The sequence below is a fragment of the Panicum virgatum genome, chromosome 7N (genome assembly GCF_016808335.1).
Source record: "Panicum virgatum strain AP13 chromosome 7N, P.virgatum_v5, whole genome shotgun sequence".
Taxonomy (NCBI): Eukaryota; Viridiplantae; Streptophyta; class Magnoliopsida; order Poales; family Poaceae; genus Panicum; species Panicum virgatum.
The window spans coordinates 19,582,518-19,599,936 of record NC_053151.1 but is presented as its reverse complement, the minus strand read 5'-3'; the positions used below and the strand labels follow the sequence as shown (position 1 = coordinate 19,599,936).

The window sequence follows — 17,419 nt, the reverse complement described above, 5'->3', positions numbered from 1 at the left end:
GACAAAATTCAGTGCAACACTGGAATAGGAAAATGGGAGCACTCAGAAAACACCTGCGGGGATGGGCTCGCCATCACCATGGGGTGTATAAAGCCCAAAAGGAGCAACTCCAATCTGTTGTAACAAATCTTGACACTATGGCTGAAACTAGAACGCTCTCGGATGGAGAAAGGGAAACTCTGGAATACGCTCTCGGATGGAGAAAGGGAAACTCTGGAATCGGCTCGTGATGGTTTGATTAAGCTCCTCATGGAAGAGGAGCTCAAGTTCTATCAATGGGCCAAAGCCACTGACGTCCTTCTGGGAGATAACAGTAGATACTTCCAGTTGGTTGCCAATGGCAAGCATCGTAAGAAGCTATCTTTTCTTTTGGAGCATGAAGGGGGAAAATTGAGGGACAACAAAACCTTAAAGGTTATATCACACAGTTCTATAAAGAGCTCTTCGGTCTTGCGGAGGAAAATTATATTTTTTTCTTGTGTGGTAGGACTGAATACATCCCCAAGTAAGTTCGATTGAAAATGAATTCCTCACGGCTTCATTCACAGAACATGAGATTCGGGATGCCATTTTCAGTATGGAACATAACAAGTCATTTTCGATTCGCTTGAAGAAAAAGCTTTCTAGGCGAGGTCAATCAAGTTGTGCTTGGTTGATAACCAACGGAGCAGTGGTGTAACGGTTGAGGGACTTCGAATCGTGTCTAATAAGAAGCCGGATCGCCAACGTCATATACTCTACCAATCGAATTTACCCTACCTCTCGGAAGATCGGGCTAGTCATACATCAGCCAGACCCAAATGGCTTCCTAGCGGAGCTCTACCAGCATTTTTGGGATGTCATCAAAGTTGACCTAATGTCAATGTTCCAGGACTTACATCAAGGTGACCTTCCTTTATTCAGCCTAAATTTTGGTGTTATCACATTACTGCTCAAAATCCAAGAAGCCAGCAAAATCCAGCAATACCGACCTATTTGCTTACTTAATGTAAGTTTTAAAATCTTCACAAAGGTGGCAACCTCCCAATTTAATTCGGTGGCCGACCATCTTATTAGCCCAATGCAAACTACCTTTATGCGAGGTCGAAACATTCTGGAGGGAGTGGTTATACTTCATGAAACCATACACAAACTCCATCACAAAAATCAGAATGGGGTTATCATTAAGATAGATTTCGAAAAGGCTTATGACAAGGTGAGGTGTGATTTTTTATTGCAAACGCTTCGGATGAAAGGATCAGGTGGCAGCATAGCGGTAAATGTAAATGATGAGGTGGGTCCTTTCTTCCAAACAAGAAAGGGACTTCGCCAAGACGACCGACTGTCACCTATCTTATTCATCATAGTAGCCGACACGCTCACACTTTTTATCAACAGAGCCAAAGCAGACAATCAACCTGGAGGAGTTGTACCTCATCTAATTGAGGGGGGGGTCTCTCTATCTTGCAGTATGCTAACGATACAATCCTCTTTTTGGAACACAACCTCAAGTATGCTCATAATCTGGGGACAATTCTCTGTGCCTTTGAACAGCTGTTAGGGTTGAAAATAAACTTCCATAAGAGCGAAATTTACTGCTTTGGAGATACTAAGAATATGGAAAATGAGTACATGGAGATGTTCAGATGCAATACCGGAATCTTTCGAATACGGTATTTAGGAATCCTGGTTCATTATAGGAAGTTATCAAATAACGATTGGCTGAGGGTACAAGACAGATTTGAAAAATGCCTCAGTAGTTGGAAAGGGAAAAACCTTTCAACTGGAGGCCGTTCAACATTACTCAATTCGGTCCTTAGCAGCCTACCCATGTACATGATGTCTTTGTTTGAGATACCAACGGGTGTTCGTAAAAAGTTGGATTATTTCCATTCTAGATTCTTTTGGCAGAGTGATGAGCACAAGAGAAAATATCGCTTAGCAAAGTGGGATATCCTATGTTAACCGAAAGAACAAGGAGGACTAATGATACATAATCTTGAATTAAAGAATATAGCACTGCTAAGCAAATGGTTGTATCAACTATTAACGACAGAGGGCACTTGGCAACAGATTATTAAAAATAAGTATCTAGGGAGTAAACCCATTGTCCAAGCCCAATGGAAGAGTGGAGATTCTCATTTCTGGGCTAGCCTGATGAAACTTCCTACGAGCAAATTCCTTATTTGACACTGGAATAATGAGTTGTTCCTTTCTTGGCCCTCAAAATTTTGGCATCCTTTATTTGACACTGACTCTAAATTTGATGCCCTATATGTCCGTGAGATTTTTGCATCAGACCGACAGTTAAACTCTATGTGAAAGGAAAATTTTGCCCTCAGTTGTGACTATAATCAACATAGTAATATTCAATGATATAAATAAAATACATGGACACAAAAAGGTTTGGATTAATTTTAATGAGTTCACAGTCATGATTGTCGTAAGAGGAAAAGAATGACATTTTGATGAATTTTAGTCCAGTTTGAATAAACAAAATGACACCAGTGCACACATAAAGACTTTTATGGCAAACTAAACCAAATCAAATCCAAATAAAGGAACCGGAGTGGATCTCGCAAATTCGCAATCAAACATACAAAATTAGATTTCTAATTTGCAGGTCTATAATGCCGCAACCAGACTGCTTGGGTACATACAAAGGCAGCCACCAGCCTGCTTGACGTAGCAGCAGACAAAGAGGGAGGAGAGAGAAGCACGACCGCAGTGGAGCTCACCCTTTGATAGTAGGGGAAAATTCATCATTTGAGGATATTTAACAGTTGTTGGATGGAAAAGCTAACAGAGTGTCGAATAAGGCATAAAATTTAAAACTAGTGTTGAATAAGGGATGTTAAAGTTTTTAAGGTCTAGAAAGGAAATACTCATTATACCAGTGTCTAATAAGGAAGTAGAAACATTCTACCAAGCCTCCTTAATACCTACGAAATTCACATGAAAGCGGCAAATCCAAGTACTTTGGAGTTTGGAGAAGTTCAAACATGCTGCAGTTTACATGTTTTTTTAGTTTCTATATAGTTTTACTTTATTCCATCAAAATCTCATCTATTTTGCAGTTTTCACATGTTTTGCAAGCATATATCACTCTTGATCTAACCTGATAGACAGTCCATTTTTCTACTTATCTTGTATACTCCCTTTGTTCTTAAATATATAAAATCATTGACTTTTTTGTTCGTTTGACTTAATGTGTTTTCTATAAATATTATGCAAATATATAAATCAATAAGTCAAACCTTAAGTAAATTTGATAATATATCACGTGACACATATTTTACTTATTAACTAAGTAAATATATTTGGTCAATTTAAGCAAAACAATCAACGGTATCATATATTTAAGAACGAAGGGAGTAATTTGTTCCCAGATCGAAGAGATAAATCCTTCCATTACAAATAAATGACGTCTTTTAAAGTCCATGCTTCTAAATTGAGATTACAACTTTTTTTTGTCGAACTTAAGTGTTTGAAAATAAAATTAGTATATTGTACGAAAATAGCAGTATAAAATACTGTAATTTTTATGTGTTATAACTATAATTTTTCTAAAAAATAATTTGGAAGTTGACATCTAGGCAGGGGAGAACACATTTGTAACTGCACTATTTTATGGTGTCAAAATGGTCTGTAAACTAATGTGAAATTATTGATATTACATTATATTTAGATATTTTGAGACCATTTTCCTATATTTGTAATATTTTTGTCGATGGTGTATGAACTACAGTGCCTAATTTCTCCCTCCAATCATGGTCACCTTGTTTTTTTTTTTGAGGGCAATCATGGTCACCTTGTTGACACTTGACAGATTGCCCGGCCGTGCTTTTACTACTGAATGAATTCTAGTCGACCAAGGTCCAAACTGCCCCCCGCCCCTTCTCTCCCACCTACTGCAGAACTGCGAGTCTGCGGCTGCGACACCACATCGCCGAGGGCCAGCCTGCCCGGGGGACGACATGTGGGGCCTACCTCGGCGGAGGAAGAGCCCCTCCGGGTTCTCGCCGTCGTCCACGGCAGAGGAGGTCACGGCCGGCATCGACGGCTCCGGCCTTGTCGCCATCGTGACCGGTTACTTACTGCTTTCTCCTTCTCATTGCAAGTCGTCGGAACCAAGTCTACTCAGCCTCTTTTAGTAGCCGTATCTGCCTTTCGATTCCTTCTGTGACACTTGATTTGTTCCTCCTGATTATTTGACTAGTTCTAGGGGGAAGAATCGTTTCTGTTAATTCGCACATGATCTTTTTGATTATTTTTACCTCTCCTAGTCGCTTCTCTTGCGTTTAACACACTGTATCAGTAGTTCAGTACTAGCTTTTTGGGCAAATTAAATTTGTACTATCAGTCTAACAGACTGTCAGGACAAGCCCGGAGTTCATCTTCCTTATGTATTCTTTCATCATTAATTGTGCTCCAGTTCGTACTCAGCTACTCAATTCGGGCTGCTTTCTGGAATTTTAGTCGAGACTCTCTTGACAGAAAAGCTTCTAACATACAGGTGCATCCAGTGGGATTGGAGCTGAAACATGCAGAGTTCTTGCACTGCGTGGCGTGCATGTCGTTATGGGGGTGAGGAATCTGTCCACTGCCTCACAGGTGAGGGAGAAGATTGTGGGACAAGTCCCCACGGCCAAGATTGAGATCCTTGAGCTTGACCTTAGCTCAATGTCATCCGTGAGAAGATTCGTGGACAATTTTGATGCGCTGGACCTCCCACTGAACATTCTTGTGTAAGACTATGCTGTATTGAGATACACCGGGAAATCTTGATACTGTGGCATGGCATGTCAGAACATCAGCGATATGCTGGGCTTCAAGGGTCAGTTCACAGGGAGGGTTGCTTTGTGAAATTTAGGATCAGATTCCAACTTAATCTAAGTAATAAGGATTTTCAGCCAGCTGTACAACTAGAACTAGGATTTTTTATGAACTGCGTTTTGGTACCCATGTTCGTTCATTAACTCTTCTACGCATCTCTGCAAAACATATTGTATTAAACACTTTTTGGTACCATCCAAACTGATTCAATTGCGCTCTGTTTCAAGTAATAATGCAGGGATTGCATTTGTTCCTTTCAAGCTTTCAGAGGACGGCATTGAGCTGCATTTTGCAACGAATCACCTTGGTATGCCACACTTGTGGTGCTACTCTTATAGATCACCCTTTGTATGAAATCAAAACGTATTTTTATGCGAAAAATATAAGTTTTTCTTACCCTGCTGTTTTATTTCTCAAGGAGAACAACAAATTTCTACAGTTTCAGTTACTTGGAGGCACAAAGTAAATTCTATATGAAATAAATTGTTCGACTGCTGATGTTACTACCCATGCTTCTTAGTTAATGCCAAATTTCAGGTTTCATAAAGTAACTGTCCTGTTGTGCAGGACATTTTCTACTGACTGATCTTTTACTTGAGAAGATCCATGTTACGGCTAAAGAGAGTGGCATAGAAGGAAGGGTTGTGATAGTTGCTTCTGACGGCTACAAGCATTCATATCGAGAGGGAATTCGTTTTGATAAGATCAATGATGAGTCTAGGTACTGTTTCCACCTATACTACATTTTTTGTCATTTTCCATGTCCATCACTTTTAACATTTTTATGATTCATGCCAACTTCAATTGATTTGAAAAACTTCATCACAGAATATGAAGTCTCTTTTGTTTTTATTCATCGCAAGAGGTTGAAACTTTGTCTTTGTTGACAGCTATAACAGAATATCAGCTTATGGCCACTCCAAGCTTGCAAATATATTGCATGCAAATGAACTGTCTAGCCACTTGAAGGTACCAATTCTTTTTTTTCTCCTTCAAATGATTAAGCTGGACATGCTTTCTGTTGGTCTGGTGTTTCTGTTATGGGCTTGTTTTATTCAAGAGGGGAGGGGAGGTGGAGGAGGCGATCGGCGCAGGCAGACTCAGTGGGCAGCAGGATAGGAAGAGAGAAGGATATAGGGTTTTCCCTCTTTACTTTTTCGTTAAATGATAACATGAGGCCACAATCATATTTATAGTCAGCTTCCCAAAAGATATACTTCCATATTTTGATGTGGACTGCTATATTAACCAACCGAATATAGATAGATTGTTGAGCAGATCGGATATCTCCTTGGCTCGCCCTCCACGCAGGAGGCTCTGAGCACTACCAGGTTATCCTTCTACTTGCCTCTCTCACACTAACACCCTGGGCTAAATAGCCTCTATCTTAACAAACCTCTCCTAATATTCAGCCTAACAACTGAAAGAACAGCATAACTGTAGCAATTTGTTGTGGACGCCATGATCTTGCTCCTGCGCTGGTATTTCTTGCCGAAAATGGTGTCCACAACACTCCCCCCCCCACCCCGACCAAAAAAGCTCGTCCTCGAGCTTGAAATCAGGATGGAGATCCTTGAACTCCTGAAGAGGCTCCCAAGTTGCCTCCGCCGAGCTACGCCCCTCCCACTGGACAAGTAGATCCCACGAGTTCCTGCTTGGCATGGCGTGTCGAACCTTGGCTGGAATAGGCAGCGCGTGTCCATTCGCAATAGGTGGCAGGGAACCCATGGTCATCGGAGGCGCGCCGTGGTGCTTCTTGAGGAAGACGACGTGGAAGACGTCGTGGATACGTGCCTTGGCTGGAAGCCGCAACCGATAGGCAACAGAGCCTATCTTCTCGACCACCTGGAAGGGCCCGTAGAAGCGTGGAGAGAGCATGGACTTGGCGCCGTCAGTGATGCCGGTCGCGGTGCGTTGATGGAGACGAAGCCAGACCCAGTCGTCCACTTGGAATGCCAGGTCCCGGTGGAGTTTGTCATGGGACGACTTCATGTAATCCTGCGCCTGAAGTAGCCGTTCCCTAATCTCCGCCAGGAACACGTCGCGATGCTGGAGTTGCTTTTCCATCGCGACGACGCGCGCCAACCCGGGATCATACTACACCAAGGATGGCGGCGACCGTCCGTAGACGACTTCGAATGGCGTTGCCCGTAGGGCAGTCTGGTACGACGTGTTGAAGCAGTACTCCACCCAGGGCAACCAGCGGAGCCAGCTGCACGGCCGGTCTCCCGCCAAACACCGCAGGTACACGCCGAGGACCCGATTGGCGACCTCGGACTGGCCATTGGTATGCGGCCGGAACGCAGAGCTGAGATGGAGCTTCACGCTGGCGAGGGAGAAGAGCTCCATCCACAGAGTGCTAGTGAAGATCGGGTCTCTGTTGCTCACAATGGAGCACGGAAACCCGTGGAGTCAGACGATGTTGTCGAAGAAAGCTTGGGCGACAGAGAGGGCCGTGTACGGGTGGCCCAGGGGAACGAAGTGGACCATCTTGGGGAAACGATCCACCACCATGATCATGACCGACTTGCCGCCGATCTTGGGGAACCCCTCCACGAAGTCCATCGCGATGTCGCTCCACACGGCCGATGGCGCACGTCGAGGGGCTGGAGTAGGCTGTCCGGGTGGAGGTGTTCTGTCTTGTTCCGCTGACACACAAGGCAGCCACGGATGAAATCGCGGACTAGCTTGGTCGCCTAAGGGCAGTAGAACGAAGATCGCAGCCGGGTGAGCGTCTTCTCTGATACCAAATGATGTGGACTGCTATATTAACCAACCGAATACAGATAGATTGTTCAGCAGATCGGATATCTCCTTGGCTCGCCCTCACGCAGGAGGCTCTGAGCACTACCAGGCTATCCTTCTACTTGACTCTCTCACGCTAACACCCTGGGCTAAATAGCCTCTATCTTAACAAACCTCTCCTAATATTCAGCCTAACAACTCAAAGAACAGCATAACTATAGCTAATTTGTTGTGGACACCGTGGTCTTGCTCCTGCGCTGGTATTTCTTGCCGAAGATGGTGTTCACAACATATTTAGTGATAAATTTCCTATTTAGTGATAAATTTCCTGTCTTACTGATTCTTGTAACTTGGCGTTGACATATGGTAACTACCATCAAGGCTGGCTTACTGACTCTTCACTCCTGTTTGATAATTGGTTGTCATGGACATTTATATGTGTGGAATACTGAAATGGGGCAGATTTGAGATAGCACCATCTTTTAACAGCTTTACATTTTTGATTGACGTTAACTATCTATGGTCAGGAACAAGACTCAAAAGTGGTCGTCAACTCCCTTCATCCTGGAGAAGTTGTCACCAACATTGCCCGCTATTGGGGTTTGCTTAATGGTGCGGATATATCAGATTAATTTAATCCAGTTCAGTCCCTTAACTGATTTGCATGGTTAACTCACCTAATAATTATGAATATTGACTTGATGTATTATATCTAGTTAATATTTATACTATGGATAAGCTATTTGACGTGTTATGCACGTTATAGCTTGATGCAAATGTAAAAGCTCTAGTTTTAACCTGGTGAAGGTGTACACTTATTTTATTGATAATGCCCTATTTCTTTCAATTGCATCAAGAGTATCTCAAGAATTTTCTTTTACTATGTACACATATATTGACATGATGATACTTTTCTTTAGAATAATTAAAATTAATCTTGAATTGGTTTTGTTTAGGCAAAATGTCATATTTTTCCTATAGGTCATCTAATCTTATTTCACTGTACACGTCCATTGTTTCAGTAGCTACATTTTATTTGTACTTTTACATGGAAGCTAAATTGCTCCCTTTATCTCTTGTGTTATCTTTATTTCAGGTCTTGTTTCCTTACTTGGTAAATTTGTACTAAAAGGTGTTGATCAAGTAAGTCTGCGATCATGATCTATTCCTTCATAAACAAATGTGGATGTGTTTTTTTCTACTGTATGGAACATTTAAATTGTTGTATTTTACCATGCACAAGCATTGGCATTCATACCATTTCTGTCACCAAGCTAAAGCTGAGAGTGTACATTGTCTTGTTTACATAGTATAGTTTCGGTTAGCTTGTCCCGGTTCCCAGCCTTTTGTGTACATTTGTCTGCCAGTGTCAACTGTGCACAGACCTGGATGTATGATGAGGTACTTTACCATAAGAAATATTAAAGGGCATTTGTGTTCTTGCCCCTAATTTACCATGCAATTGTGATTTTACCCTTATTTTTCTTTAACTTTGTAATTTAGCCCTTACTATTCACAAGTCAACGCGATTTTGCCCCTAGTCAAAGCGATTTTGCCCCTACTCAATCGTCAAAACAGTGGCAAAACCGCACTGTATAGGGGCAAAATCACATTGACTTGTGAATAGTAAGGGAAAAGTCACAAAGTTAAGGAAAACGAGGGTATAATCATAATTGCACTGCAAAGTAGGTCCAAGAACACCTATTTCTCTAGCAATTTTGTAGTACAAAGTTGCAAATGCTTTTCGTGTTTACAGAACTAAAGGTGCTACAGACCATGAGTTATTCAACAGTTATAATCTGATCTAGCAGTAATGCATCTCTCAAGGTTCTCTGCTTGCAATTAGCAGTACCACTAACTCCATAATGCTTGATGTGGATGCACCATATTTATGTCAACAAAAAAGAAGAAACAACTTATGCTCCTGTTCCAGTGTCTGAATGTAATCTCTTGAACAATCTTTGAAACCCATGGAGCCACTATTTAATCCTTTTGCAGGGTGCAGCCACAGTGTGTTATCTGGCATTGCATCCTCAGGTTGCTGGAGTCACTGGGAGTTACTTTGTGGATTGCAATACTGTTCAACTGAAATCTCATGCGACCGACAAGGAGCTCGCCAAACGACTCTGGGATTTTAGTATGAGCCTGCTCCGTTGATTCATTGGTATAAACCATGTGTCGTATTATTTCTGAAAAGAGAAGTATGTAAAGAAACTAAAATTGCAATGTTATGTCTTCACTGATTTGTACCAAAAATAAAAAATTGTAAAGGGTGTGTGTACTTTTGGCAGAAAGCCTGGATTCCAAATGAATGGTTACATTGGTACAATGTTACCCAGCTATACAATAGGGCATTAGAAACTCTTGGAAGAGAGTTGGAACTAAATGGTTAAGGTTGATGACCAAAATTGGCATCTATATACCTATACTATAAAGATTGAAAATAATTAAAAATATGTGTTACTTAAATCGGACTCATCTTACCCCTCACGCTGGGCCCACCTGTTTGGGCCAGGAGAGGTGGGACAAAAGGTAGACCCATAAAAATCTCAATTTAGGAGATGTTTCTGCCAAAAATAAATTATTTTTTTCACCTAGTGATCCGTTACCCGCCCGCTATACCCATTGAAATCTCAGCTCGTGTACTAGCTTCGGTCCCATCTAAGAATAGCGGCGTTCGACGTGTTCTCCAAATCCCCCGGTACTTCAAGATGAGAATGGGCCGGGTCCGACCCACAATAGCAAGGCCAATGGGCCACCGGGTCGGCCTCAAATGAGAAACGGTTCATTTAGAGCCAAAATCTGTTGACCCGATGTGTGGATATGGTCGACCCGTGGTGTGATACTTCCACCATGTGACCCCATCCACAAGTGCGCCGCCAGGCTCCTTCGCTTGGCGAGTGAGCAGGCGGCGGCGGACATGCCGTCCTCCCCCCGGCAGTAGCACTTGATAGCTTGCCTTCCCCTCTGGATCTCCCATCTGGTAAGCCTCTAGTCTCTCCTTTCTTTCCCCTCTCCCCATGTAGCCATCTCCTAGGGTCATCGGCGCGAGGCCCATCCACTTGGCCCACGCCTCGAGCACCGCCTCGGCGCACCTCGTAGCCACGCGCCTCCTCGGCACCCTCCAGGCCCGCACCCGCCGTGCCTTGGATGCCGAGTCGGGCACGGACACACACGAGCTCGCCGCGGATGCGTACCCTCGTTGTCCTGCTCATCTTCTTCTTTCCACCAAGGGCCGCGCCCGAACTTCATTACTTCAAGAAGTAACGAAATTACAGAAGTACCAGTTTATAGGTTCTGCAAAGAAAAGGAATGGAGTAACCAGTAGATTGCTAGCCAGACCAAAAGGCTAAGGAGCCAGAGTCTACCAAGCGGGGGACACAGCCACCCAAACCGAAACAAGACCAAAAACTAAGCCAACAAAGACTACCACCAGCCGGGAATGCAGAGGGCAAAAAGTACTGAAACTATCTCACTAAGCCAACAAAGACTACCACCAGCCGGGAATGCAGAGGGTAAAAAGTACTGAAACTATCTCCTGCAGAAAGAGGGAAGCCAGCTCGCGTCTACCGCAGAAGAACCAAACCCGCGTCTTCAGGGGGAGCTTCCTGTGGGTGGAAGGACAGAGCAGTGTTCTTTAGAGCTTCAGCACCCATCATCAGCTCCGACTTGCCTTGGGGCTTTTGCAATCCTGCCCAATAAGAGAGAAAAAATGATGCCAAGCAGATGATCTCAGTAGGAGATCGACATTTCTTATCTTCAAAACAAATAGAGTTTCTTGTTCTCCATCAAGCCCAACAAATGGCTGCCAGACCGACCATGAAAATCTTTTTATGATGAGGCATGTATTTAGCAGCCCACACCCAAAATTGTGAGGAGGAGGATGGTCTACAATCAGCTCCAATTACAATAGAAACTAGACTCCAACAGTATCTGGCCATTGCACAACCAAAGAAAAGATGCTCAATAGTTTCTGTAGTACTGCAAAAGGAGCAAGTTTGATCTCCCTGCCACCCTTTTTTGGACAAATTGTCCTTAGTGAGGATATCATTAGACTTCACTAGCCACATAAATACTTTAATTTTCAGAGGGATTTTTGCCTTCCAAAGATTTTTATTTTTATCTTCAGTATCAGCTGCCCATAGAGAAGCATATTGGGATTTGACTGAGAATTTACCATCTCTTTCACCCAGCCACTTGGGATAGTCTCTTTCACTTGACAACGCACAGGGAGCCAACATATCCCTCAGCTTTCTCACGCTCTCCTGTTGTCTCTCATCTAGCCATCTTCTAAATGACAGGTTCCAACCTCTATTTGCAAAAAGGGCTACTGACCCTGTAGTCTCATTACATATGTCAAATAAATCTGGGAATTTCTCTTTGAGAGAGATCATGCCACACCATGAATCCCTCCAAAAATCAGTAAACTGTCCATTTCCCACACACATTACTCTTCCTTTCAGATAAATGTCCTTTATTTTCAACAGATCGTTCCAGACCGGCGAGTTCACTGGTTTTACTTTCAGCTGTGCTATATTTTTATCCTTCACATATTTTTTTCATAACAATTGTCTGCCAAATTCCCTGGCAAGCCTCCAACTTCCACCACCACTTACACAGAAGGCTGATATTCAATTTCCAGTGATCTTGGATGCCCAACCCGCCTTTATTTTTTGGTCGGGCTGCTTTTGTCCATTTCACTAGATAGTATTTCTTTTTTATTCCACCTCCCTGCCAAAAGAAATGTTTTCTTGTTTTGTCTAACCTCTTGTGAATTGTTTTTGGTAGCATATACAAGGACATACTATAAATTGGTATACTGCTAAGACAAGAATTCAGCAGGGTTAACCTCCCCCCAAAGGACAGTGAATTCCCCTTCCAACCTCCCAATCTTTTAGTAAGTTTTTCATCAAGAGGCAGCCAATCCTTAATGTGAAGGCGAGAACCACACACCGGAACCCCCATGTATTTCATAGGCCACTGTCCAACTGCACAGTTGAATAGTTCTGCATATCTCAAGGATTTTCCTTCATCTTGCGATATCATAAGCACTTCACTTTTTTCAAAGTTGATCTTAAGACCAGACAACTGTTCATAGAGATAAAGCAAAAGTTTCATATTTTGAGCTGTGTCGTCCTCATCTTGCAGACATAGAATTGTATCGTCCGCATATTGGAGAATTGCCATGCCTTTATCAACGTAATCAGGTACCAGGCCTTGGATTAGATCATTTTTTTGGGCGTGTTGTATCATTTTTGCAAATGCATCAGCTGCAAAGGTTAAACAGTAAGGGAGACAGAGGATCCCCTTGTCTCACACCTTTGCCACTTTGAAAGTAACTTCCCACAAGATCATTTGATTTTACACTCAGAGTACCCCCAGTAACCACCAGCTTAATCCAACGACACCACTTTTCACAAAAACCTCTCTGCCGCAAGCAGCTAAACAGGAAGTCCCAATTTAATTTATCATAAGCTTTCTCGAAGTCTAACTTCAAAATAAGCCCATCTTTCTTTTTAATTTTGGTATCATGCAACACCTCATGAAGTGCCATTACTCCATCCATAATGTTTCTTCCTTTAATAAACGCTGATTGGCAGACGTTTGTAATTCTGCTCATACAATTTTCAAACCGAATCATCAAGGCTTTGGTAAAGATCTTGAAACTCACATTTAGTAAGCAAATGGGTCTATACTGTTGAATTTTGGTTGCTTCTTTCAGCTTGGGTATGAGGGTGATAACTCCATAATTGAGTCTCCCCAAATCTAAATTGTGAATTTCAAACTCCAAGAACATATCCATAATATCCTCTTTGATAATCTCCCAGCAGTTTTGATAAAACTCCACTGGAATATGATCCGGTCCTGGTGCAGAATTTTTTTCCAAAGAGAAAATGACTGTTTGTATCTCATCTAAAGTGAAAGGTCTACAGAGGAGATCATTCTCTTCCTGTGTCACTTTATCTTGTTCATCCCAACATGATGAGTCTAGCTTAAAAGTAGGATTTTCCGAGGGACCAAAGAGATCTTTATAGTACAAAGTAGCATGTTCCAAAATCTTTTCATCTTCCACTATGGATTTCTCATTTTTTGTAAGCAAAAAATTGTATTTTTCCTCTTTTTTCCATTACCCACTTTCTGAAAGAAGGCCGTATTGTTATCACCTTGAAGCAGCCAATTCAGATTGGACCTTTTATTCCAGTATTCTTCCTCTTCTTCCAATAATTTTTGCAACTCCGTTTGAATAAAAGTTTTCTTGTCTAATAAACCTGCAGGTAAACTGGAACTTTCCTCCCTCTTCTCTAGTTTGGTTAATTCATCCTGTAAGAGATGTTTGTATCGTCGGACTTGTCCTTTCAAATTCAGTCCCCACCCTTTGAGGAATTTTTTAACTCTATTTATTTTTATGTACCATCTCTCTACTGCAGAGCTGGCTGTGACTTTTCTCCCCCAAATTTCCTGTATTTTTGGTAGAAAGTTCTCCTGTTTAAACCAGGAATTCTCAAAACTGAAGGTTTTGTTCTTCTTGATTTTTTCTTGATCTGTACACAACAACAGAGGGTTGTGATCAGAAAGGTACCTTGGGATCTTTCTCAGATTGGACAGAGGGAAGAGAGATTCCCAGTTCTCGCTCATCAAACATCTATCAAGTTTTTCCAGAGTAGGATCCTCATGATTGTTGCTCCAAGTATATAACCCACCATTCAAAGTCAAGTCCCTTAAAGCAAAGGAGTTGATAATTAAATTGAACATGTCAGAGTACCTGTTGGGTCGAAAGTTTTTATTTTTCTCATCACTGAATCTTAAAATGTTAAAGTCTCCCCCTAGCAACATAGGGTCTTTGTTTTCATAACAAATTTGAGCCAATTCAGTCAAAAAAACTTCCTTTCCTTCATCTTGAGCTGGTCCATAGACATTTACGAGGCAAAGGTTTTTCCTCATTTTTTTGTCAAAAACTTTCACCATTATAAAATAAGTGCCTGTTTTAGAGGAGAGAATATCAAATCTTTCTGTTTTTATTCCACTTAAGATTCCTCCAGATCTACCTCTAGATGGAATCCAGTGCCAGACATATTTTTGTTGAGGATCAATTTTTCTAAAAAAGCTCAGAGGGTATCTTTTTTGATGGTCTCCTGGAAGCCCACAAAATCAGCCTGGTATTCCCATAGTAAGTCTTTCACAAAAGTCTGCATACCTTTTTTTGCCACCCCCCTACAATTCCACGTAATGCCTATCATTTTGGATAATTGGTTTTTTTTCGAGCCACTCCTTGCCTAAGGTTATAGCCAGAGCTAGTCATGGCTATTCCTTCTTCAGGATGGAGATCACCATCAGGAGGATTGGTTTTCCCATTCCTGGCTTTCGTAACTTTCCTTTTCCCAAGTTTTCTCTTTGATTTTTTATTCTCAACAAAAGTGAAGCCTTCCTGATCAGAGCAATTCGATTCCCAATCTAAAAGTTTAATTTCTCCTAGGGGAAGATTTTCCTCTAGGTTTACCTCTGTAACAGCCTCATCTTTTCTATCCTTATTTTCCAGACACATTCTAACATGTTCTAAATCTTTGATAATATCGAATTGTTCTAAAGCCAACTCTTTAGTATCAACACCCATCTTATTAGATCTAAGCATTAAATCTAAATTACTGAGAACAGAAAAAGAGTTTTTAGAGTTGAGTTTAGTACCTTCTAGATTCTTTTTAATCATGGCAGCCTCTGCTTTATCAGCAATTTTGATATCCCCCAGTCCTTGTTTCTTCAGTATCTCACTTTGTCGCATGTAGTTTTGTTTCATATCAGGTGTCACAGAGTTGACCACATCAATATGGGCCTGTTCAGACTCAGAAGCATTTGAAAAATGACCAATACTAGCTGCATTTGGGTCTACTGTGTGAACAATATTTGTTACAGCTGCCACCAGATTAACCACAACCTTCTCAACTAGCTCAGAGTTGATGTCTCGCTCAATAGGGAGGGATTGTTCACCATGAATTACCTCTTCAGTCACAGTAGCTTCTTTTTCAGTCACAGATTCAGCAGGTTCCTTATGAATGGTGGATTCTTGAATTTCTTGTTCTTCTTGGCTAGACACACCCAACGTAGGAGGCTCTTGTGTCCCAGTAGGAGGGCTAGGATAGACTGCATTCTCCTGTAATTGTTGGCTGAAACAGCCCTCAATTTCTGTGATTTTGTCATCCCCTTTTGTCATCCCAGCCTCCATAGGCTCAGGGAGTTTACCAGTTTTCAAAGCAAATTTAGCTTCAATAGCAGCTAGAGGGTCAAATTTGGAGCCAAACAAGTTTGTCCCATACTCATTGATAGGTACTATAGAGTTGTCAGCAAGTTGCATGTGCCAAATATTCTTGATCTCCATGTTTTCAAAGGTCCCAAAATTCAGATGTTGTCCACCAGGAGAAATGATGTCATCGAAACTGAGCCCCTGATCCTCACTCACCTCTTGTGATTTTCCTTTGTTTGTATCAACAGATTGCTTGTAGTTTTCCTTTTGGGAAGGATTTTCTTCAGATGGGTAGGCATTTTCCCCAATGTTACCCAGATTGTTTTGTTGATGAAACGGGAGAGAGTTTGCTGACTTTTTCCCTTCATTTCTATCCATTTTCTGAGTAGGTCGCTCTCTTGGTTCTTCATCAGTTTTTGGCTCACCATTTGCAGCTTGAGATTTATGTTGCCTTCCTTGGTGATAATCTGAAGGACCAGCACCAGCATCACTTTTACCACTTAAGTTATCTTGCCTAGCACCACCATCACCCCATCTTGGTTTTTGGGAGAGGGATTGTCATCATTAGCCCTATTAGATTTCCTTGTCCATTGTGTGCCAGCAGAATTAGTAATGCCCTCCACTGGAACCTCTCTTTGGAAAGTGAAGTCATAGAAATGAAAATCCATTAATCCTTTTACAACTGCTGGTACTTTAGTCACATCTTTGCATCCTATCTTGACTCTGACAAATTCCCACCTCTTGAGATTGATTGTGTCTACCTCCAAAGGAATTCCCACCAGAGAGTCAATTAAACTCACTCTTTTAACAGATCTTTTCTCCAAAGGAATCCCAAAGATTCTGAACCAAGCTGAGTCTATTTCAGATTTAGCCCCAGCATTGGAATTCCACTTTTCAACTTTGAAAAACACCTCAGGCACTGTTCTCATTTGCATACCAGAGAAAAAGTAGAGTTCCTCAACTTTTTTTGCAGTAGGAAATCTAAGTTGGTACACATTTTCAGCAATTTTCTTAGCAAACCACCTTCAAGTGGATTGAGGACCAGCTTGAGCCTTAAATTCATTTTCAATCTGTTTGGAGTTAACTTCTCCTTTGGTAATTGTGATCAAGGCACAGTTTGCCATATCTTTCTCTCTGTCTCCACAATCATCTTCCTGAATGATGTGGAAACCCTGTCCATGTGCAGCAAAACCACAAAAAGGAGCAATAAACTCCCAGGGCATAGTTTCTGAACAAACCCTTTGAAGGTGACCTTCCTTACTGCATCTGTTACAGACCACTGGTTTTAGACAATCTTCAGGTTTGTGACCAAATCTCCCACATCTAGTGCAGCTACCCAACTCTCCATATTTTCCTTCCCCTTGTCTATTCATGGAATTTTCTTTTTTCCTAGAAGTCTCCTTCAACTCAGCATCTTCATTTTCCTTAGTTTCAGAGTGAGTAGTGTCCTGCAAATTCTCAACTCCTTTCCTTCTCAGCTCGTCCTGGAATCTATTGTCCCTTTCCCTGTCACGACCATGATTAAGATTGTTTCTCAGATCAAACTGCGGGTCAACGTTCTGCTGATGGAAATCCCCCCTACCAGGGGCTCTCTGCCTCCACTGAAAGTTAGGGAATCTACCA

General features: G+C 41.9%; 1 protein-coding gene across 2 annotated transcripts; it reads left to right on the top strand.

Annotated features, from left to right (window-relative positions):
• The first annotated feature begins 3,841 nt into the window (after window positions 1-3,841).
• On the top strand, window positions 3,842-9,902 carry LOC120681494 (short-chain dehydrogenase TIC 32, chloroplastic-like). 2 transcript variants are annotated; one of them, XM_039962999.1, is made up of 8 exons: window positions 3,842-4,095; window positions 4,496-4,727; window positions 5,043-5,122; window positions 5,383-5,536; window positions 5,706-5,784; window positions 8,088-8,172; window positions 8,657-8,703; window positions 9,559-9,902. In XM_039962999.1, exons 1-8 carry the CDS (start codon window positions 3,957-3,959, stop codon window positions 9,715-9,717), a joined length of 975 nt encoding a protein of 324 aa, XP_039818933.1. In that variant the 5' UTR covers window positions 3,842-3,956; the 3' UTR covers window positions 9,718-9,902. The 2 variants fall into 2 exon arrangements, with proteins under 2 accessions (XP_039818933.1, XP_039818934.1); XM_039963000.1 differs by having other exon boundaries at window positions 3,844-4,068.
• Window positions 9,903-17,419: the final 7,517 nt, after the last annotated feature.